The 22,870-nt window shown below is 37.5% G+C and overlaps 4 protein-coding genes across 12 annotated transcripts; 1 reads left to right on the top strand and 3 right to left on the bottom strand.

Annotated features, from left to right (window-relative positions):
• Positions 1-1,945: 1,945 nt before the first annotated feature.
• cnep1r1 (CTD nuclear envelope phosphatase 1 regulatory subunit 1) lies at positions 1,946-5,398 on the bottom strand. The gene is made up of 6 exons (XM_012880192.3): positions 5,275-5,398; positions 4,729-4,800; positions 3,059-3,132; positions 2,607-2,716; positions 2,415-2,469; positions 1,946-2,329 (listed from the first exon to the last, which is right to left on the bottom strand). Exons 1-6 carry the CDS (start codon positions 5,297-5,299, stop codon positions 2,288-2,290), a joined length of 378 nt encoding a protein of 125 aa, XP_012735646.1. The 5' UTR covers positions 5,300-5,398; the 3' UTR covers positions 1,946-2,287.
• A 1,014-nt stretch (positions 5,399-6,412) lies between these two features.
• Positions 6,413-7,624, bottom strand: LOC105938450 (arylamine N-acetyltransferase, pineal gland isozyme NAT-10-like). The gene is made up of 2 exons (XM_036136057.1): positions 7,549-7,624; positions 6,413-7,326 (listed from the first exon to the last, which is right to left on the bottom strand). Exon 2 carries the CDS (start codon positions 7,319-7,321, stop codon positions 6,449-6,451), a length of 873 nt encoding a protein of 290 aa, XP_035991950.1. The 5' UTR covers positions 7,322-7,326; positions 7,549-7,624; the 3' UTR covers positions 6,413-6,448.
• Positions 7,625-8,625: 1,001 nt separating this feature from the next.
• On the bottom strand, positions 8,626-12,074 carry LOC105938462 (arylamine N-acetyltransferase, pineal gland isozyme NAT-10). 6 transcript variants are annotated; one of them, XM_036136053.1, is made up of 3 exons: positions 12,033-12,050; positions 10,938-10,997; positions 8,626-10,214 (listed from the first exon to the last, which is right to left on the bottom strand). In XM_036136053.1, the coding sequence occupies exon 3, from the start codon at positions 10,207-10,209 to the stop codon at positions 9,337-9,339; it is 873 nt and encodes a 290-aa protein (XP_035991946.1). In that variant the 5' UTR covers positions 10,210-10,214; positions 10,938-10,997; positions 12,033-12,050; the 3' UTR covers positions 8,626-9,336. The 6 variants fall into 6 exon arrangements, with proteins under 6 accessions (XP_035991946.1, XP_035991949.1, XP_021163057.2 ...); XM_036136056.1 differs by lacking the exons at positions 10,938-10,997; positions 12,033-12,050 and adding an exon at positions 12,066-12,074 and having other exon boundaries at positions 8,626-10,231; XM_021307382.2 differs by lacking the exon at positions 12,033-12,050 and having other exon boundaries at positions 10,938-11,037.
• A 2,443-nt stretch (positions 12,075-14,517) lies between these two features.
• LOC118562898 lies at positions 14,518-22,403 on the top strand. 4 transcript variants are annotated; one of them, XM_036136059.1, is made up of 12 exons: positions 14,518-14,862; positions 15,610-15,627; positions 15,741-15,871; positions 15,991-16,111; positions 16,920-17,005; positions 17,954-18,107; positions 18,207-18,290; positions 18,800-18,970; positions 19,886-19,948; positions 20,583-20,645; positions 21,984-22,049; positions 22,139-22,403. In XM_036136059.1, exons 1-12 carry the CDS (start codon positions 14,739-14,741, stop codon positions 22,300-22,302), a joined length of 1,245 nt encoding a protein of 414 aa, XP_035991952.1. In that variant the 5' UTR covers positions 14,518-14,738; the 3' UTR covers positions 22,303-22,403. The 4 variants fall into 4 exon arrangements, with proteins under 4 accessions (XP_035991952.1, XP_035991953.1, XP_035991951.1 ...); XM_036136058.1 differs by having other exon boundaries at positions 14,519-14,862; positions 16,920-17,086; XM_036136060.1 differs by lacking the exon at positions 18,800-18,970 and having other exon boundaries at positions 16,920-17,086.
• Positions 22,404-22,870: the final 467 nt, after the last annotated feature.

Raw genomic sequence — 22,870 nt, forward strand, 5'->3', positions numbered from 1 at the left:
GTCGCAACCAGTGGGGTCATCGCACTGAGCTATATTATACACTGGAGTGCTAATCACCGTCTGTTAGAACAAGTCGCTTTGAAGCCACCAGCCGCCATATTGGTACTCCCTATTTTCCCCCAGTAACTAGGGAATATGTGCGCTACAGCATCGAATAACGAGGATTTTCTCATGTTCAGGGGGATCTTAAAACTTTTAAAATGTCAAATGCCATATAGTTTTATGTTATGTTCTAAAAATATCAAGTACTGAGAAAGTCATGTACTGAAATATTTTGCATTTTATTCATTATATATATATGTTTAACATTTATAAATATATAAACAACAATATACAAAAACATATATTTACATATGTGTATACATATATATATACATATATACATATACACATACTTATATATACATATATATATATATATATATATATAATATGAATAACATGTAAAATATTTCAGCACCTAATTTCCTAGTAGTTGATAGTGTTAGTACATCCACTGACTGTAGAATTACCTGTGAAACGTTTTCACTCAGCCAGAAAACTGCTTGTTGTTGCAACCAAATCCTGTGGGATTCTGTGAGAGTAGGGAGGAGCAAGATGGCGGCCAGTGACTTCAGTTTTTCGGCAAAATCAGCACTCCAGTGTTTTATATAGCTCAGTGGGTCATCGCGGCCGCCATATTGTTAGTGGCACGTTCTCCTGGCAAACCATCGTAAAAACAAACAAAAACAAACAAAAAAACACAAAGGTTTGTATTTAACCACAGAGTAAGCAAAAGTTGTAAATTTTACTCAATTAAAAATAAAAGCAGCCATCCAAAATGTGACTAGTCAGAGTAAAAAAAGTGTTTGAGAAAGGCGGCTACTCAAAAACTGAGTGGAAAATTGATTTAATAAAAAAAAAGAGTTGTAATCAGAATAAAATATAAAAATCAGTCATGATAATATCATTAAAAATAAAACAAACAAAAAACTAACCTTTGTTGTATCTTCAAAGGTAAACTAACAGATAAATTTCATACACAGGAGTGAGTGGTGGCCTAGTGGTTAGAGAGCCGGGTGTTTGTGTTTTGGAGAGGCTCCAAAGGTTTAGGTCTTTGTTTCACCAAAGGTCCATAAAGTACTAGAACATTTTAAACCAAGACACAAATGATAACAGAACAAAACAAACACTAAAAGCAGAACAAAACATACTACAAAGACTAAAACAAATAACAAACCAACTCACACTGTATCAAAAGCCATGTCCAATGGATATTTAAGAGAAACTTCAAAACAGCAAGAGAATAAGCCTAATAGTTAAAGGCAACTTGGTCCATTATTTTAGAGCCCGACCTTCAGCCTAGTTTTTGGTACAACCAACAGAAGACGGCCTGCGGATCTAAAATCTCATGGAGAAACGTTACAGAGGAGTAAGACCATTAACACACAGGCAGCTGGTGGAGAAATGACAGAATAGGTTTCCGTGTACCGGTTAAGACAACCAGCATTCTGAATGAGCTGAAGATGTGAAAGCATGGCCCGACTTATCCAAGTATAAAGTGACATAATCTATCTGAATTTCGATAACAGCATGGATTATTGGGCCGCCCAAGGTTTCGGGTTTGGTAACCCGGCATAACAGAAAGTTCTCTGCAAAACACGGCAGACCTGCCCGTTGAACTTGTAATCCAAGATTCGTAACCTGTTGCTTACGGTTCCAGGTCACCAAGGTTTGGAAGCGGGCCGAAAGAATTACGGTTAGGACTGAATAAAATCACCCTTTCTTTTCGTTAAAGCTCAGAAAAATCATGGCCATCGATGCTTTCACGTCGTCGAGGCTCTTCAGGAATGTTTGTAGAGAGCATGGACTACTTGGCTTTTCATTATTTTAAATAAGAAAAACAAGATGAAAGATTTTTGTAGCAAAACTCGGCAAGAAGCCATTTAAAAAAAAAAATCAGAGATAGAAATGTTAACACTGTGTGTTTATTTGGTAAATAAATTTAAAAATAGAAACATTTCGATAAAATACATGCTCGACTTCAGAAACAGAAATAAACACATCTATATTCAGACTCGTAAAATACATTAGGGGTCGTGTGAGCCGATCAGCAGCTTCATTAACGATAATATCACAGTCACACTTTTAAAAAAGCCTATATCTGTCCATTCCTTAGTTCCAAATCATCGGGATGATGAAATCCTCCTCGGCGTCGTGCCCCTCGCCGATGCTCAGGCTGCTTGAAGGACCCATGAGAGGTGAACAACAGATGGAGACTAACTGAACAGACCACGCTGGGCGTTGGTTACTGAATATTCGGCCGCGGCTTGAGAATGAGTTTTCCCGTCTGTCAAAACATTTCGATAAAATCTTGTTAACACATTTATAGAAAGATTTCAGGTAACAAGTTTCCCAGGAATCAACATGCTTACATCATCACAGGACATGTTGTATTCTGCTAAAACTGTCCGGCAGCGGGCAGCAATTCTGGAGGAGCAAGCGTCAAGGGAAAAAAACTACCAGGAAATAAAAAAATTAAAAAAACAACGAAAGAAATTCCACTTAGCTGCTTAATTCAAAGGCTAAATGAACTGTTTATATTTACTGCATCAGAAAAAGGATACATCGAGGGTGCCACGACTCGTTTGTGAATCCCGGCAAAGAAGAGAGCTATTAGGGTGATGCAGCTGATGGTGAAGAAGGGATGATTCCAAAGTGATGAAAAGAAAGAAACCTGCAAAACAAGGAGGGAGGCGAGCTGCATTAAGAAAGCCGGACAAGATAAACTGTTTGTTTTTTGATCAAATCACAGTGTAGGATGTTTTTAATAATACTGAAATCCCTTCTGGTCATGATAAAAAAGATCCACTTGAAACTAACTGGAATCTAGCTGAAATCAAGCTGAGATTGATTTGGATACATTTAAACCACAAATGTTGCCTTCAGGATTGGAAATCATTTTCATATGAACGTTAGGAGAAGCAGCTATTTAAAAAAAAAAAGAAGAAAAAAAAACATATTCCTGCATGCGAACATCATCAACACATTTTGGCTTTCTTCTTCAGGTAACACAAACCTTTTGAGTGTCTGGGTCTATTAACCAGTTCCAAGCCCCCGTGGCTGTGCAAACAGACACCACTATCAAAATCACTGGGGAAGAAAAGAGATAAAACAACATGACTTAGTGCAACAACAATAACAACAACACATTCCAGTTATTTAGCAACAGTTAGGTGTCGCTATTATGGCCTAGTTGATGCATCACCACCTGAAAAACTGTAAAAGACCTAAACACAAAATACAGGGATCCTCCCACATACAAGCATTTATAAGCCATACATAGTCAAAATCAAACACTCGGTGTAAAACCATCAGTGTTTTTGCTGCAGTAGCTGGATTTACGACGATAAAATATATACACTTTTTACAAGTATAATTGTAAAATGAAGGACATGGATAACCTTTGAATTTTGGCTTTCAAATCGCACCAATGGTCCCATTTCAACCACCATGCATGACCTTGGTTTCATTTGAAAGGTTTTTCCAAAGCTATTTTAATTAAAACTGTTTGTTTTAACATGCCATTATTTTTTAAAGCTTTGCTAGCATACATACTATACAAATAGTAACGCTGTCCTAACGTTAATACTGTTGGTCATACAATACTTAAATTGGTACAGTGTCACACGAAGGGCTACCAGAACTGACCTTTGAACTAGAAGAGTCAGCGCCCACCAATAAACATACTTACAATGCTTTTTTTTTTATTTTTTTTTTATTTTGTCATTTTTTAATCTATATAAATGCAAGTGTGATTACAACAATAGAGCAAATGACTAAAACAACATTCATAGTAGGTACACCTGGTCCGGCGTTCTGTTAGTTGTGGCATCATCAAGGGAAGACAGATCACCCGCTATTACCATCTAATGTAGAACAGATTACTGGATCAATGTGTGCTTCTGTGCTTGTTTGTCTTTCTTGTTGTGTTTCTGCTCTGTCTTCTGTAACCACCAGTCGGTTGAGGCAGATGACCGTTCATACTGAGCCTGGTTCTGCCGGAGGTTTTCCTCTCCACTGTCGCTCCATGCTTGCTCAGTATGAGGGATTGCTGCAAAGCCATGGACAATGCAGACGACTCTCCTTGTGGCTTTACGCTTCTCCAGGAGTGAATGCTGCTTGTCGGGACTTTGATGCAATCTACTGGTTCCCTTATATAGGAAATGTTTGACCAACGTGTATAGTCTGACCCAATCTGTATAATATGATTGAAATTGACTTTGTAACGTGCCTGGAGATGAGGTTTTATGAATTGGCGCTGTATAAATAAAATGTAATTGAATTGAACAGATGCAGCTCACTGGAGGGTCGTTCTAGTTTTAGAACAGGCTTGAGGGCACCACGTGTGGTCCTTGGGGGCTACCGGGTGCCCACGGGCAACATGTTGGTGACCCCTGGCCTAGAAGTTGGCCCGTCATTTTTCTGTGAGCTTCAATGAGATTTCTGCATTTACTACAGTGATTTAACAAAGAGCAGGAAAATAAACACGCACACACACACACACACACACACACACACACACACACACACACACGCAATTGATGAATGAAAGTCATTGTACGCTAATATGCTTTGGTAATATTTAGATTGGTCGAAACTGTTTTGACTCTTTAAAGCTAATGTGAATCGTGAACTTTCCAAAGTACCCCACTGAAGAGACTGGCAAGTACAATGCATGTTACTCACTTCTCCACCTGCCTGTTGCAGGCTGTAAACAGGAGACGTACTCTGTCAGCCTTCTCTCAAAAGCCTTCAGGTCTGTCAAAAAAAAAAAGACTCGTTCAAACACAGTGACACTGGGCATCCGGCGATGAAGGGTGGACGTAAAGCTTTCCTTGTGAGAGATACTGAGTAGCTGTCGGGAAACTGGGACTTTCATACAATGTCCACAAAACAAAATGTTCAAGCTGCAACACTTTCATTTCTGATTTAAGGGACGGTAAATACAATCAACCACCGTAACATCTATAATAATGTCATAAAAAATATGCCATTAATTCTGTTACATCACAGAAACATGTTAAACTACTTTACTTGTCAACTAAAATGAAACGACCGAACATGTCCCTGCGAGGCTAGCAAATATGCTAGCAAGCCTTTATATGCGCCTGATTCTATTCGTCTAAGAATGTAACCTCTGGTTTACCTTTTATATTATTTGTATAAAACCCAACGCGAAACCGAATTACATTTCAGATGAGAGTAAAATGAATCGTTTTATGGTTTTGTTACCTTCGGCCTGCTCCAAGGAATTCATGTCTAAGCCGACAACAGCAGCCCGCTGTCTGAGAGAGTGCTGTTTGGTTTGTGCCTGTGCTTCCTGTCAGCTGAGAGACGGGTCTGCTGACCAATCAGCACTGGGTAAATCCTCATCTATAACCCCATTGGATGGAATGCTCCTAAAGGGGCGGGCTAACAATAAATATCCTGCCCGGACTTGAAACGTCTCCGATTGACGACATGTCGCGCTGTTTCTCGCTAAATAAAAACCAACTTTATTCCTGAAGCTTCCTTCGTTTTTTTATAATCTAAACCTAGCAGATAATTCCACAAAAAAGAGGTAAAGGCATAAAATGGAAATGTGGGGATGTAAAATGGGTTTTAACTGATTAGCTTTAAACAGAAACCTATTTATGACAGAAATGTGACACACAGGAAGAAGAGATGTTGAACAGTTCGAATTTTATTTTCTTTACTCACAAAAAAAGTAATTTTCAATAAAGTTGATTATTTGAAAGTTCATTTATTTCAGTCACCCATTTCACTAGGGGATATCCATTATGCAGATTAACTCAGTCTGATGTTGCTTTAAAGCATTCATTTCTGTTAATTCTGATTCCCCCCCCCCCCCCCACACACACACACACACACACACACACTTTTCAATTTATGACATTAGAATATTCCATCAAAACAATAAAAAAGTAAAAAGAATTACATACAGAAATGGGCACTTAATGAAAAGTATGTTTAATACCATCTCAAAGGTTATTTGTTTTATTTCAAAAGGTACTTTTAATCTGACAAATAATAAATTATTTTATAATAAATGCATATATATATATATATATATATATATATATATATATATATATATATATATATATATATATATATATATATCTGCGACAGACTGGCGACCTGTCCAGGGTGTACCCCGCCTCTCGCCCAGTGAACGCTGGAGATAGGCACCAGCAACCCCCGCGACCCCATGAGGGATAAAGCGGTTTGGAAAATTTATATATATATATATATATATATATATATATATATATATATATATATATATATATATATAATTAACGAATCAATTAAATGTAGTTACTTTCCACTACTTGTCCATTGACAAGTGGTGGAAATCGATGCTGTCATTTCAAAGTTGTATTAAAAAGTAATTTGGTATTTACTAGATTGTGTAGCATGCCTTTCTGTTTGCAGGCTTCATTTTATTCTGCAGCCTTACATTAAACTGTTCTTTCAGGACTTGATCAAGCTCATCCTCAGTTATGTATCTCATGTCCAAGACATCCACCCCTTCCTCATCCTTGTAGGTGACCTCACTGTAGATCAAGCCGACCAGGGATTTGAATCCTGTTGGTGTTTGCAGGGAGAGTATGGACTTATTGGTGAACAGAGAGGCTGGGTCTGTTTGAAGTGTGTGGCTTTTTGCTTGGAAATTTTCTGCCTCTCGAGGCTCCAGGTTGAAGCAGTAGATCTGATATGTTTGCATCTTGTTCACCAGACTGGATTTGGAAAATTCTGGATTAATAACCTCTGGTTTCCTGCCGGTCTTCTCCAAAACCCAGATGTCCCCCTTATCGGTGAGGCGAAACACCCCAGCTGCCTGCGGCTGGTCCTTCCCAGAGATGAGCTCCAGCGGCTCCCGTATCTGTGACGACACCCCGAAGCTTACATCGGCTATATAAGCCTTCCCATCAATTTCAACCATGTTGATGAGATGTTCCTCCCCAGGTGCAAAGTCATTGATGACGCTGTTGAAGACTCTGGAACCCAGCATTGTGACACTGAAGCCCATTTCTCTCAGCACCCATCCAAACAGGTAGTTGTTCTCAAGGCACCAGCCTCCACGACTGCTCCTCACCAGCTTCTGGAATATAGCCTCCAGGTCCATGGTGATCCACTCTCCACAGTGAATGCTCAGGTTTTCGAATGGGATCGACATGACGTGCAGCTTGTGGATCGACCTCAGAGCTGCAAGATCCACCCTGTCAAACGGGCCATCAAAGCCAATTCTTTGGAAGTACTCCTCCAAATTCATCTTACCTGTCAATGTAGGATATTACATTTATTAGGTCAATTTTTATACACCTGTGACAATGTGCATAAAGCTCTCTCTCATTCGGAAAAACTGAAGTTCCAAGTGAACAATGCAAATTTATGGTTGCGTAGAGTTCGTTTGTTGTAGTCCACTGACAATGTCAAATAACTCTCTTTCAAAATGCAACCCACAATAATGGACACAGCTCAAAAACTATTCAACCTTACCTCGGTAGAACGTCCAACTATTAGTGGTTGAAATTTAATGTATGACAGCGTTTGGATTAGTTGATCATCTGCTAAGTACAAAACCAGTCAGCTAGTGCGCCCAAACAGCAGCTACACTGCTAACTGTACATTTCCTGAAGCTGCAGACTTTAGACTTTAGAGCTACCCTGACGTGCCCCGAAGGCTGATTGTGCCCATAAACACTGATCGCATGAAGGTGCGTTGAAAAGCTAATTCGCTCTAAAACTGCAGCTCATGTGCTACACAGTCAAGTTAGACAGATTGGAAAGAATCTCCACGAGCAGGTTAAGTTTCAAAAGGGTCATTCCTAAAGAAGCTGGCTATTCACAGAGTGATGTATTAAAATTGTTGGGCCCGGCCATGGGTGGGGGAAAAAAGGACTGAAGCAGAGAACCAAAGGGACTGGGGAAAAACTCTGAATCCCAGGATGCACAGCAGGAACCCATTTTCATGCACCGCTCCCAGGAAGGAGGAGTCATAGCTGGAATGCACACAATGTCAAACAGCTACAAACTGGCACACAGCAGCTCTCTTTCTCTTTGCTTGAGGCTGCATGATGGGGTAATTTCCTTAGGCACATCTGTATACACATATTCTTCCAAAAGATAATCAAGACACCCAGAAGCAATTAAATTTCTATTCATCCACAATGTACTATACTCAAACACTGGATAGCTACTGCCTTTGACAAAGCCTGACTTGACCATATGTATAATCTTAAGATTGCTTATGTTAATTTTAATGTAAAAACTGTTAATAAAAAACATTTATGAAATCCTGACTCCCAGACACCTAAACAGAAAGTGGTCATCCTAAACGGCAGCCCTGCTCTCTGGGCTGCACTCTGGATGTCCTTTGCTATGCTAATCCACACTCCTCCATCCAACCATTCGTTCATTTTCTTCACCTGCTTAGTCCTTCACGGGCTTTGATGGTACCGGTTCCTTACAGCGCATGGCTTCACTCAAAGAATTTGGGAAAAAATGCTTTCTTGCAAAGTGATTTAATAACTAAAACAAAACAAAGTGTGTTACTTCAATGAAACTCCCTAAAATGAAACATGTAAAATAAAACTTTATTACAACAAGATTTAAAAGAGGAGTTGTACACATAATGGAAGCAGAGAGGTTAATATCAGTGTTTAGGTTTAGGTTCTGCTTTCTGGCATTTGTTCTATCTAGACTAAACATGCACACGGTGAGTTCAATAACAGATTGAGTCCTTCACTTCTGGTTCCTCAGGAGTTGGACAGTGCATTGCTACACAAATATATACGTACAAACTCATATTAGGGTTGTTTTTGGCACATTTAGCAGCCGCTTACATGTTTTAGTAGTCTACAAGAGAATAAAAATACTCATTATACAGCCCTCTGTCGGAGCATGACAACACTGCAGGTCAACATGTAAACTTTCAAAAGGCAAAATATTCTGAAATGGTTAGTCCACTTTACTACACATAAAATAATAAAAACAACTGTAAAACATAAAATATCACTAAAAACGTGTCAGACACGATTAAATTTTTTTTAAAATCTGATAGATTACAAAAGTTGTGGTTAAAATTCCCTTATGTTTATCTTACAACACCCACAACTGACTCAGCACATTTTTTATTTTATAATATTCTGAATATTAGTAATGCTTCTAAATGGAGTTAGGTGTGCAAAAAATCAATATATCTATAATGCACATTTTTATAACTTACATATACAAATGTTATGTAAAAATGTTAAGGTAATAGTTTCCAAACTTCTCCGGAGTGTGTTCAAAGAGTGTAAAATGTTTTGTTGCACACGGGCTTTAGTTTATTCGGCAGCTTTATGTTAAACTGGTCCTTCAGGACTTCATCGATCTCCTCCTCTGTTATCTTCCTCATGTCCAAGACATCCACCCCTGCCTCAGGTTTGTAGGTGACCTCACTGTAGGTCCAGCCGATCAGAGCTTTGAACCCTGCTGGTGTCTGCAGGGAGCAGATGGACATGTTGGTGAAGAGGGAGACGGGGTCTGTCTGGAGCCTCTGGCTTTTGTCAGTGAAATGATCGACCTGTCGAGGCTCCAGGGTAAAACAGTAGATCTGCTTCGTCTCCTTCCTGTTCACCAGGCTGGACTTGGCAAATTCTTGATTCTGAACCTCTGGTCTCCTGCCGGTCTTCTCCAGGACCCAGACGTCCCCCTTATCGACGAGACGAAACACCCCAGCTGCCTGCGGCTGGTCCTTCCCAGAGATGAGCTCCAGCGGCTCCCGTATCTGTGACGACACCCCGAAGCTTACATCGGCTATATAAGCCTTCCCGTCGATGATAACTTTGTGGATGAGGTGAGAATCGAGCGCACCGAAGTCGTTGATGACGCTGTTGAAGGCTCTGGAGCTCAGCGTTGTGGCGCTGAAGCCCATTTCTCTCAGCACCCATCCGAACAGGTAGTTGTTCTCAAGGCACCAGCCTCCACGACTGCTCCTCACCAGCTTATTAAAAATGACCTCCAGGTCCATGGTGATCCACTCTCCACAGTGAATGGCGAGGTTTTCGAAAGGGATCGACATGACGTGCAGCTTGTGGACCAAGATCAGGGTTGCGAGATCCGCTTTATCACAGGGGCCGTTGAAGCCTATCCTCTGGAAGTACTCCTCCAAATTCATCTTATCTGTAAAACGCAGGGTACTGACATATTTATAAGGCAGATACTTCACAGAATGCTGTTTGATAGTCACTATTCTCTAAACAAGCACATAGAAAAAACGATCACTCCACTTTTCACACTACAACCACATACACCACCGTATTTTATTGATCTTTAGGTATAACAGAAGAGCACTATAGGCTGTCAATAATTGGGATTTGGTGAAAATTGGCCACAGAACAATGTATTGTTAGTATTGTTAATTTGGTGGAAGGAAAACAATACATATAATAGATTTTTTTCAAATAAAAATCTTAAAAGTGTTGCAAGCATATGCATTTACAATTTCTGAGTCAAAACTTTCAGCTGCAAGTGTCATGAACTGAAGGTTCTGGACCCAGAATGTGAAGCAGACGCGCAGGAAGTGTGTGTTAGGATGGTTTATTGTTATTGTAGGCAGCGGGGCAGAAACCGGACTAACAAAGCAGGCAGGATGACTAAAGGGATAACCGAAGTCCGAAAACCAAAAACCAGTCCAGGGTCAAGCCATGCGGCGATCAGAAGTGCGGGAATGAGTCAGCGCGTCAACACAGACCGTAACCAGGAGGCAATCCGAATCCGCCAAGGCCAAGGCAAGATGAGCAGAACAGACTACAGAAAATGGGTCGGATCACGGACAGGCAGACAGAGAGACAGACAGACAGGCAGACAGACAGACAGACAGACAGAACGCTAGATAAAACTAACCGGTAGCTTGTAATGATCTGGCAGAGAACGGAGGAATGAGAATGCGGTCAAGTGAGCCGCTGTAGGTACCAGATTGACTCGGGCTGCCAGATTGACTCGGGTCCTGCGTCTTCTGATGACGTCACTATACATTATTGGTTTAACGTTTGCTCAATTGCGCAAAATATTGTAATTGGTCTGGACAACTTACTAAAGTAATTATAGCGGGGTGTAGGTTTTATTCGAGAGCGGGATTGCGGCTTGTAAACGGACAATTTTACGAAGAAAATCGCCATGGTCCCTGCGCCTCCCGATGACGTCACCAGATTCTCCGTGGGCCTTGCGCCTCCCGATGACGTGACCTTATGGCAACACCACTCAAACAAACTACATAGAGCCCGCGGTCTGCATTTGTAACGAATCAATTTTATTAAGTTAATTTAGCGGTTTCTTTTTTCTTAAAAGCTTGAACAAATATTCAAGCCATTTTACAAATAAATAAAAAAACAACAACAAATATTTGACAATTGGCTCAATGTTTGGAAGAATATTGTTAACAAAAATGGAAGGGCTAGCCAGACTAATTTATCCAGCATATATCTTAAATGTACCAAATACCACAATAAAAAAATAATCAAATTCATCACAATTTTATCTGGAATAATAAAAAAACATGTGATCAGAAAGAACAACATCAGTACAAAAAGGAGGAATGAACGTTATTGATTTTACAGTGATGAATGCCGTGATAAAATTAAATTTGGCTGCTGACTTTTATTAAAAATGAAATGAGTTTATGGTTTAGTTTCCCTTCACAACTTAAAAAAAATTGGAGGAATTAAATTTCTCTAAGGTTGTAACTTCTTTGATCCTGCAAAATTACCGATTAAATTGTCAGACTACCACACAAGTATTCCAAAATGATGTTAAAAGTTTTCATGCCTCGACTAATTTACAGGAAAATAACCGTAAATTAACAAAATAAAATTGATTTGTAACAAATGGAGACCGCGGGCGCATAATCTAGTTTGTTTGAGTTGAGTTGCCATACATAGACGTCATCGGGTAGCACCCGAGCCAATCTGGCAGCCCGAGTCAATCTGGTACCTACACCGCCACTTCGAAAACGGCAGTCAAGCCAGCACTCACTTGTTTTTGTAGGTCACGCAAACACTAAGCATTACGGTAGTAACGGCGGAAAGTACTTTTCAAATTAAAAGCAATATGTTTGGGGCGTATCGACCTAGTTTATTTTTTTACTTTTACACATATTTACTTCAGTTAGTTTAAATATATATATATATATTTTTTTACTAATTTATGTAATATTCTTTATTAATCAGGTCTGGTGGTGATTATGGAAATATGTATTTTCATCACCCTCTTTAAAACAACCCCCCCCCCCCCCCTCCCCCAGGTGACTACTTTCACTGAAAGGTGACATATCTACATGAAGTGGAATTTAAAAAATAAAGGCCCTTCAAAAGTAAATTTGACCGAAGTTGCTGTAAATGTTGCTACAGAACTGGACGTTTTCAGCGAATACTATAACTTCAGCATGACAGTAGAACACCTCCAGATGTTCCTCAACAACTTTCATCCGATTCTGATGTGCAATTTCAAATAAGAGCCATTTAAAATCTTTCTATATAGTCATTTTGAACTAAGTTGCTGTCAATGTTGCAACTAAACCATAGATATTGAATGGATGCTGGATTCAGAGTGGGGCCCTGGCGACCTGCATCCGGGTGAGGGAACATTGCGTCCATTTGTTTCATTCATCATAAGGGGTCTTTGGGCTGCTCTTTTTCTGGTCCCTCACCTAGGACCTGTCTGCCTTGGGCAGCCCAGGCGAGGGGCAGTGCAATACAGTTACTCTTAATAACAAAATTAATAATTGTTGCCACAAAAGATAACTTCCCCCCCCCAAAAAAAATCATATTTTTAGGGAACATTAGGAAAAATAACAGTAAACGTTTGTATATAATAGATTGTTGCAGTAAAATATACTATGTGAAAGAGTTTTTGATGATAATTCTATCAACCTAACTGTCTTGACCCTCCATTTATTTGTGAACACAATCTTTTTCCATTTGTTGTCACTGTTAATTTTCTGTTACAATTTTTTTTATTCATATTAATGATTATAGCTGTCTGTGAATAACAAAAAAAAAATTAGCTTCCAAAATTGTATATAAACAATATAAACTATATTGACAAAAGTATTCACTCACCTGCCTTTAACTAATCTGGGAAGCTCCTGGGACGTTGTTATCGTTCAAAATGATTGCCTCCATAGTATTGTGGTTGTTCTATTCTAGTTTGCACTCTGCTTGTCCGATCATCCGGGAAACCTGGACTGTCTCTGGGCAAATGTGACCTCATTTGAGGAATGTCCCATTTGGATGGAGCCTGTAATCAGATGGATGTTTGTTCTGGCAGAGTCAGCAAAACAGCGCCCCCTGGAGTCGCAGACTATGAGGTGTTGCGGAAAATGGTGTGACACCTGTTACCAAAATTAAAATAAAACATTAAAATATTCTAATAACACACATTGATTTTTTCTGGTATCTGTGTATATTTATGTTGGTGAAGTTTGTTTTGATTTTTAATACTACATTGGAAATTAACAATGTCATGCCCTGTTCCTCTGGCACATAGTTTACGGCAGCGTACAAATATTCAAGTGGCAACATGAGAGAGAGAGGCCCATTTCCAACTACTCACGCTACACATACCCTACACCCTCTATGAAGTGTGTGCCTGGTAAAAGTGCATTATGGTTTCAAGTGTGCAGGTTACAAGCGTGAAAAATTGGAGAATTGGGACAGTACGGGTTATGCCATCGACTTGCACCTCTGTGACTGCAACAATGGATCATCCATTGCCTACACTTAATAAGTGAACCAGAGCAACTGGTGTTTGTTCACCCGCTTCGGATGTTATCATCCCATAGAATGGCGATTATCAGTGGTTATCAGCCCCATTGAATAGCCTCAGTTGGTCCCTGCTCTGCCTGCTATCAGGCTGTTATTAACCATTCTATCGGTGATAACAGCCGCTTGTCGCGAATAGAACCTTTTTTTTTTTTTTTTTTACCTTTTTTTAAAAACCTTTATTTATAATGTATCTGCGAATTTGAACAGGATATTAAGAATTTACTAAAAATTCAAAAGCCAAACGTATCATAAGATTTTAATTAGGTATTGTAATAATCGTTACAGTATTTAAAAACAACTCACTAAAATCTAAAACCGGAGTTTTTTTTTCCTGTTTTGTTTATTTTTGTTCGCTTTTTTAAAGACTTATATTTCCAATATGCCTTTTATTTCTTTGGATTTTTTCCAATAATTCACTCAAAATAAATGCCAAAATTTAACATACTTGGTTAATTTTATTGGATCGTGTTCTCTCAATACATGCCGTGTTTTTTCTTCCGGTCGTGCAATTTCATATATATATTATATATATATATATATATATATATATATATATATATATATATATATATATATATATCTATATATATATATATATCTATATATATATATATATATATATATATATATATATATATATATATATATATATATAATGAAATGAAAAGGTATATTCTAGAGTTATGGAGTTATGTAGTGTTATGAGTTGTCCAACCTCATAGCCTTCCACTAGGTGGCTGTATGTACATCCGAAGTTGCTTGCAATCCATTAATAATGATAAGAAGAAGTTAGGGTTGGCCCTAATCTTATTTTTAATTAAAAAAAATAAAAATACGGATGGATTTGCTCATATGATTATATGAAAATCTGTGTTTGTACCATATGAAAATGTTTAATATTTGTATTAGTAGTAATAATAATAAATTACGGATTGCAACCGACAAAAGATTAGAGAAGAAGAAGAAGCTTACGTCATTCGACGCGACACTTTCCACGGTCGGAGCTGGTGAGTAGACCCTGAATCTGTCAAATAAAAATGTAGTAAAAAACCTCAAAAGACCGAAGGTCTACATTTATAAATCTGCTGATGGTAGTTCTATGAGTTAATGTTAGCGAGTATGTGGCACAGCATGTGTTTGTACAGATTTAGACACGTTTTTACCACTATTTGGTAGAAAAAAGGCTACTAAAAGCCAGTCAGGTTCAAATGTAGCTGTCCTTCATACCTTTAATAACAATGTGCTAAAATTTTGTTTCATATATCTTAAAAAACGTATACTTTTCAGTATACTAGTTTATATCAGTATATTGATTTAATGTTAGGATTCTATCATACAGTTCATTACATTTCATCGTTTCCCACAGTGTATTATAAGCCCTGAGGCCATCATTCTTTATTTGTTGCCCCACCAGGCTAAGCGTTGTTTATTTATTTAAGTCTTTGTAAAACGTTTGCATTTTCTATGACTTTATAGTTATTGTTCATGTATTAATCTTCCAATCTTTCAATAACACATAATTCTCAAAATGTAATTTCAAATTTCCCGTCAACTTTTAACATTTTTTATCTCAGAAACATGACCAGCTACAGGATGACTGACTGTCATAAAACTCAACCACCGGGCTTACCATGTTTTCTGGGGGATACCCTGCAAGCACAATGCATGCTAATATTTATTTATCACATACCAGAAAAAAACAGCTACCTTCTGTTTATTCATAGTCATGGTTGTATTTTCTGTCTTTGTTTTAGGTTCAATGTCAAGAAGAGGTATGTGTAGCATCTCTTAAACATTGAGCTATACAGCAAGATCTAAGAAAATATGTGTTTGTCCTGAATATAATTTTTTTTATATGCTCTGCTTTTTTTCATTTCATGATAAGAGAGAACACATATCCCGGAGGAAGCGAAGGTCTTCCTCCAGAAAGCCTATAAAGAAGGGATGACCAGGGTGGGATCTCCACTGGTTGGAGCGGCATCCCAGGCCACTGGCTTGCCACCGTTTGTCATTGATGTATGTTTACCAAAGTTCTTTCTAGCCGTTCAATTTCAGAATTCAGAAGGCAAGATGCAATTTTACATAAAAATAAATTCAAGCTTCCTGTTTTGTAACAAGACTTTTATGTTTTTTAGAACTGGATTGGAAACTATAGAAGAAAAAAACCATCTTCTTCTCAACCTAAAAACAAGAAGTTATACACCAAGGACCTGTCTGGTTACAACCTGTTCTGCAGGGATCAGTTAAAGAACAAGGGTGAGAGAGGATTTACTGTAGCTGTTATGTTGACAAGCATTGTTGTGTGTATAGCTAGCCTGATCATTGCAATTCTCACTTACAGCACAGCCTTTGCTTTCTCCCCTTGACTCGGATTATCTCCCGCAGAAGTTGATAAGACTGCCAATTTTCTGTGCTGTTTTAGAATTGCAGTCCGCCTGTAGTTGTAGCAAAGTAAAGGAAGCCATTCAGTCTTTGTTGTCCTTCCAAATATGGAATTAACATGGACAGCTGCCTCGATGAGCTCAGGTCTTTTGTCTTTGTAGTGACAGATTTTATGTATTTATTTATTTTATTTATTTTTTTGCAGCGAATGCAATTTCAAGTAGAATTTTTGGCATTGAACTGGCACATGACATACGTCACAGACAAACATTAGCGATTGGGTAAAATTTAACACCTCTACAGAGGTGTTAAATGAGTGTCTCAATAGCCATAGCCCAGACCCTCTGGATGCTTCAATGTGTAGTACAATGGGTCATTTTTTTACCAGGCTATTCATAAACTTAATTTTTGGAAAAAGTATCTTGCCTTAGTTATTTTGTAGTTGTTTTTATAAGCCATCCTTACGAAACAAATCTGACTTGTATTGTCTAGTTTATCTTGTCAAATTACCTTTGTGAGATCTTGAGTACTTGATGAAACTTTTCCTATTTGCCATGTAATGTTAGAGAGTTTCCTTAACGTTATCAAAATCTACACCCATTGAGTCGGGGTGAGCCATACGAGATCTGTACAATGTCAATGGATTGCTTGCTGTTTTTCTTTGTTTTGTTTTTCCTGCTAGGAAGCCTGAAAGATATTACGCAGAAATGGTCCACTTTGGCAGAAGAGCAGAAGAGGCAATATGCGGAGGAGGCAGCAGCTCTAAAAGTTCAGCGCACTTCAGATGACATGAGCCCAGATATGCGATGCCTGAAATTGAAGAAGCACCTAAAGCAGATGAAAATAGAGGTTTTCCATATATGCTAAGACCTTAAGAATGTTTTCAAGCCATTTAACTGTATATTGGAAATAGTGTTAGAAGTTAACCTTGTAATCATTGGGTTTCCAGTTTGAATGCCTACTACGTCTGTCTTAGTTGACATGCTTTGGCTGCTAGTGGTGCCAGTGCATGACAGCCTCACTTCTGTCAGACTGCCTGAAACCAGCTGTGGCTATAACCCTATTGGGTGTTGAGCTAATGCCCACCACCATCAGTGTGTAAATTACTTAATGTAGTGTAAAGTCCTTTCAGTTCCTCTAGACTGAGTGAAGCACTATACATTGCTCCACATGACATTTATTATTTATCTGTGATAAGATACTTGCGCATGACATATTTAGTCTGTGCTTGCAGTTTACCCCACTTAACTGTTTCACATCATAAAAAAGTGTTTAATCATATAAGGTAATGGTAATAAAAAGAAAATACATTTTCATATAAAGATTTAATTTGATAACCAAAAAAAAAGGTGACACAATAATTTTCACTGTTAAAAATGGAATTAGTATTGCTAAGTTTTTGTATTATTTTGCTTATAAATTTATAAGGGCCACATAATTTTTAGGGAAACCATAGTGTTCTAATTGAAAATAAAAATTAAAAGACTACCTTGAATGTATTAATGTCATCTACCTTTTGTTAACATGTGTTATAGAAATATTGAATGTTTATATTACATGCCATATTTCTATGTTTTAGTTTTTACTGTTTTGTGTTTTATTTCTTACTGACTTAAAATAATGAAAATTTTCTAGCTCAATAACTTTATTCCTATCCTTTGTAAAGTTATGTATATCTGCTGTTTTGAATGACTCTTCTTTTGATCTTTGTTGAAGGTTGCCAGTCTTGAGAAGCTTGGTGTAGAGACTGGTGTAATGATGTATGACCATCAAAAGCCTTTCTTAGAAGTCCTAGAAGTGAGCAGCAAAGGTGCTTCTTCGTTCTTCGACAGTACCGACGTACTGGACAACTTTGCACTGCATTTCAAAGGTTTTCACAAACTGACAGGGATACCTCAAACTTAAATAACAGCTTAGTGGACTTAATATTTACATGATATTTTCGCTCTTGTTTGCACTGTGTTTTAAGGAAAATCATCATCTACTTCTGCTGCAAAAGAACCGGTTGATCAAATGGTTAAGAAAGTGCAGGGGCTCTTCAACAGGAAATACAGTAAGAATACATTATCATACTCTAGTAATTTTCTAGTCATGGTCAATGTAATGGATTCATAATTTAACTTCATTGCAGTAATAAAGTTGGTATCTGCGTATATGTCGACATAATGGTCTGCAACACCTTGTCAATTAACCACGGGCCACATGTATGATTGTGCGTACTCACCAAAAAAGTTATATGCCATATTTGATGCACAAGTTGATATGTATAAAAATGAGCTTTGTGTGACAGTTTTTGTAAGCTTCACACTAATTTCAATATGTATTAATGGGTGGCAACAGAACGGATCAGCAGCTGCATTATCTTTTCCAGTAATTGGGATTTATAAAGGCAAGGTGCACAGGTCTTTGCATGTGCACGGCTGTATAAATTAGAATTTTTTGGTGCGTTGCACTTTTCTAAATAGTCAATTTGGAGCTCTGTATTACTAATCCACTTTTTTATCTTCAGCTTGACTGCAAATATGTACAACTTTTAATTTTTTTTTTTTTTTTTTTTTTTAGATGAAGCGGGAGGCAGAGGAAGGCTCCCGTACATCTCCATTCAAAATGAAAGCATAATTATCAACGCTTTTGGTCTACCTGATGGCATCACTCTCAAAAAACCATGCCACTATGGACGTAAACAGTTAGAAGTCATTTTAAATAATGCGGCGAACATTTCCTTTAAAATTAGTAAGTGTTTGAGCATAAATGTTGATAGATTATATTTAAATGGAAGTGATCCGGTAAAAACGTACTTTGTAATCATGCAATGGGGTGGTCTGTTGTTGAGAGGTTATTTTCATAATTTTATGTTCTTATATTTAGTCATTCCTTTTGCACTGCTAGACTTTAATTTGAAGTATTTAAAGAGCAGAATCCAAAAGTAGCATATGTTTTGGGAAAAGCATTTGGTAAAGGATCCAAGGATCAGAGTCAAAGTCTGGAAGGCCGCATGAGTTCTGTAGTCTGTCTTTATACACTCGCTCAAACTGCTGCGCCCCATGAATTGTGCTATTCACTTAAGTTTATTGTTTAGCACTACTGTCATAATCACCTTAACATTTTGTCATACTCATCTAGTATAATGTAGTCAAACTTCTAAATAACTATACTTGCGTACTATAATGGCGTGTCTGCAATAGCTTCTGACAGACACACTTTTTGTCCTTTTAGAAATAAACGGACAAAAAAGTCTTTCTTTATTTGTAGTTGCTCCATTGTTTTGTACAAGACAATGTTTATTGTTTTTAACGTTGCATCTCCTCGGCTAGTATGGTCACATGAGTTGAAGGATAACAGACAAACGTTTACGAATACTTTCTATGGCAGGTAAAGTGGAAAACAAACAAAAACCATTTCTGTCTCAAATGTTTGCTGAAAGAACACGGATGATGGAAAGTAATACTTTAGCAGAAAGATCATCCATCCTCGTTTTTTTTGTTTTTTCTTTTTGCTTTCAAACTTCTGAGCTGACGAAGGCATTATTGTGTTCCTCTGACAACAAAGAACATGTATTATAATTAATGTATTGACAGTGCAATAATTATTTTTATACAAACAAAATGCATGCAGCATTCACACTACTAATTTCAATTTTCTCTTCAGATGAAAAGACTGTTGAAGAATCAGTTGTAACATCTGACACTGGAGTGGTGATAACTGCAAATGGTATGTCTTCAGATTGAACTTTATAAACACAGTGTTTTTTTTCTCATAGTGAAGGTGGTTTGTATTCCTTATTACATTCTACTGGTGTTAAGTAGAAGATTATACCTATGACTTTCAAATACACTTATTGGAAGGACTGCATTCAGTATCCCTTTCCATGTAATAGGTTTTTTTTTGGACTTGTTTTAATCATACAATTCCATTTGAAATTGTATATATGGTTTTTATATCAGATTTATATTAGAAATAAATCTCTTTCCCTGTGACAATTCTATTCAGTGTATCACAACATATACCTGCTTAGTTATTTGCAATTATGGTCTGTGATGGATTAGTTACTGTAAAAACTTTGCAGATGCCAACTTACAACGAGAAACGAAACAAATATACCCTGGAGTATGGGAAATTGTCCTTTCGTTCATTAAAATTAATAAAGTACAATGTTGTGTTGATTAATATTAGCCTTAAGAAAACCTTTAATCATTTACACTTCAAAATGTGTACTTGAGAAATACTGTTTAAGCCATGTCCTGGATACTTGTACTTCAAGTTTTGATATTGCATTGTATTGTACTCATATTGAAGATATGTTGGAAAAAAATTTTCAATAATTATATTTTATTCTTTGTATCAGACCCCGGGAGGACAATTAGGACACCAACTGTGGAAGACATTTTGAATGGAATGTGTGCAAATGGTAAGTTCGTTGCATGTCTATCCTGAATGTCCTCCATTACAATGTTGTTATGTATGTTATGTGGATATATTACAAAGTGCACTCCACCCTCGGTAACAAAATATGTCTGGTCTTCCTTAGGAAAATATGTATTCCGGATGATTTATAGGTTTTCAGATACAAAAAGTGTGGGGAGTCCAGCTTTGTCTTTAGGTCACTCTGACGTACAACCAGATATGTTTAAGAAATTATAAATATTCCAAACTTAGATAAATCACATACGCTTTGGGGTACGTGTATTGGGTGATCTTATTAGTGAGGATGTAACACCTTTCAAAATGTTCTATATGGCTATTATGTATAGTCGGATTATAGCTGTACTGTCAATGTCTGCAAGATTCATCTCGGCATTGATATTGTGGTTGTACAAAAATTTATGTGTAATATAGTGCATGTGATGCGTTTCTCATGCTAAGACTGTTGAACAAATGTAGTTGTGACAATTAGCAAGTTGGCAAGTCTCACAACAGCTGATGTTCCCTCTGAACAATAGTCACATTCACAAATGCGGAATACAGAAATATTGTGAGCTTTTAAAAGTAATAGTTGCCGCTGGTCTCACAGCTGACATATTTCCGAATACTTTGCAACACTATGTTTGGTTATGTTTTATTGCTTATTCAAACCACTTGAGGTGGAGACCATCAGTCACACAACAAAACACAGAAAACTCTCATTCCCTATGTACATGAACCACATTTCCAGCTTTAATTACACATGCAAACATTAAAGAAATTATTAAATTAGATGTACCACAAAATACAGTAGTACAGAACTAAAGCATAGATGCTTATCTTGCATCACTTGTTTAACTTAAAGGAAGTAGAAGACATCTCAAATTACGGAACTAATGAATGAGCAGGCAATAATTTGTTTTCAACATAAAAAAAAATTGCAGAAATAATTACATACAAATCACATTAACCAATAGCTTAAACTAGGGGTTCCCAAAATTGTTCCTCAATGGCCAGCACCTTGCATTTCTTAGTTCTGTTCCTGGTTTAATGCAAGGCCTATGAATAGGTTGACATGATGAAAAGTTTGTAACTTCCACCGGTGAGAGAACTAAAACATGCAGGATGCCCATCCTCAGGGCCCTAATTTTGACGACAATGAATAAAAATAAAAAGTATTAATAACAAAACTGTTTCAATATGTTTAAATATGCTGTTTACACAGAACTGATAGTAACGCTTGAGTTCAACATATTCCCGTATAAAGTATAATATGTAAAACATTACTTGAAGGTGTGACCTAACTTGAGATCACATTGCAACTAAACTGTTAATTCTTCTTTAGATGAGCGGAGCGTAACAGAGCCTATGGGTTTGACGGAAGTGCTGTCAAGAGAACCGACTACACATGGTATGCATTTAAATAAATTAAGGCATTATGCTTCTTTTATGTTTTTTAAACTACATTTGTCAATAAATGACTTATTTTTCTTTATTTAGATACTACGGATGTTTGCAACATCTGCCACTGTCTGTTCAGTGATGATAAAAAAAATGCCAAGAAGAAGTGGCGTGAGTGGCGACGTTGCAACACATGTGAGCAGTGGTCACACCTGGCATGTGGATTCAAGAAAAACTTGTGTCGTCATTGTCAGACCCCCTAGAAGTTGAGCCTTGTTATGTCTTTCAATGTTAGCATTTCCTGTAGTTTGTCTTAAACAATTGATAAATGTGCAATGTTCAATAAAAGCTTTTGTATTGAAAAGATATTCTGCCAAATGTGAGTGCTTTAAATAGTAACAAACATTTGGGTATCAAACGAACACATCAGTGAGCATGTTAGCTGAACTCATTACTATTGCAATTCAAAAATTTTCACATGGTAGCACAGAGAATGAGTAAGATCTTTCCTTTTAAATAAACAAATTGACCAGGTTAGAAGACGACACGTTCAGGTAAAGGCACTTTCTCCCTTCGCGAAATCGTTAGGACAGGCATGTTGATAGGACACAGCTGGAGAAGATCCCAGTGTGGGATGCAGTAGTTCCACAACATCACATGTTACTATTGGTTATCAATGGGTGACACGCCACGCGACCAGTTACAAACTTTTTGCCGCTTAATGAAAACTATTAATATGATTTGACATTAGGATTTCATTCTGTCTGATAATTTCAATTTATGACTGAAAAATCTGATTTAATTACTTTAACAGAATTTGCTACCCACTCA

Source organism: Fundulus heteroclitus, chromosome 4 (genome assembly GCF_011125445.2).
Source record: "Fundulus heteroclitus isolate FHET01 chromosome 4, MU-UCD_Fhet_4.1, whole genome shotgun sequence".
NCBI classification, from domain to species: Eukaryota; Metazoa; Chordata; class Actinopteri; order Cyprinodontiformes; family Fundulidae; genus Fundulus; species Fundulus heteroclitus.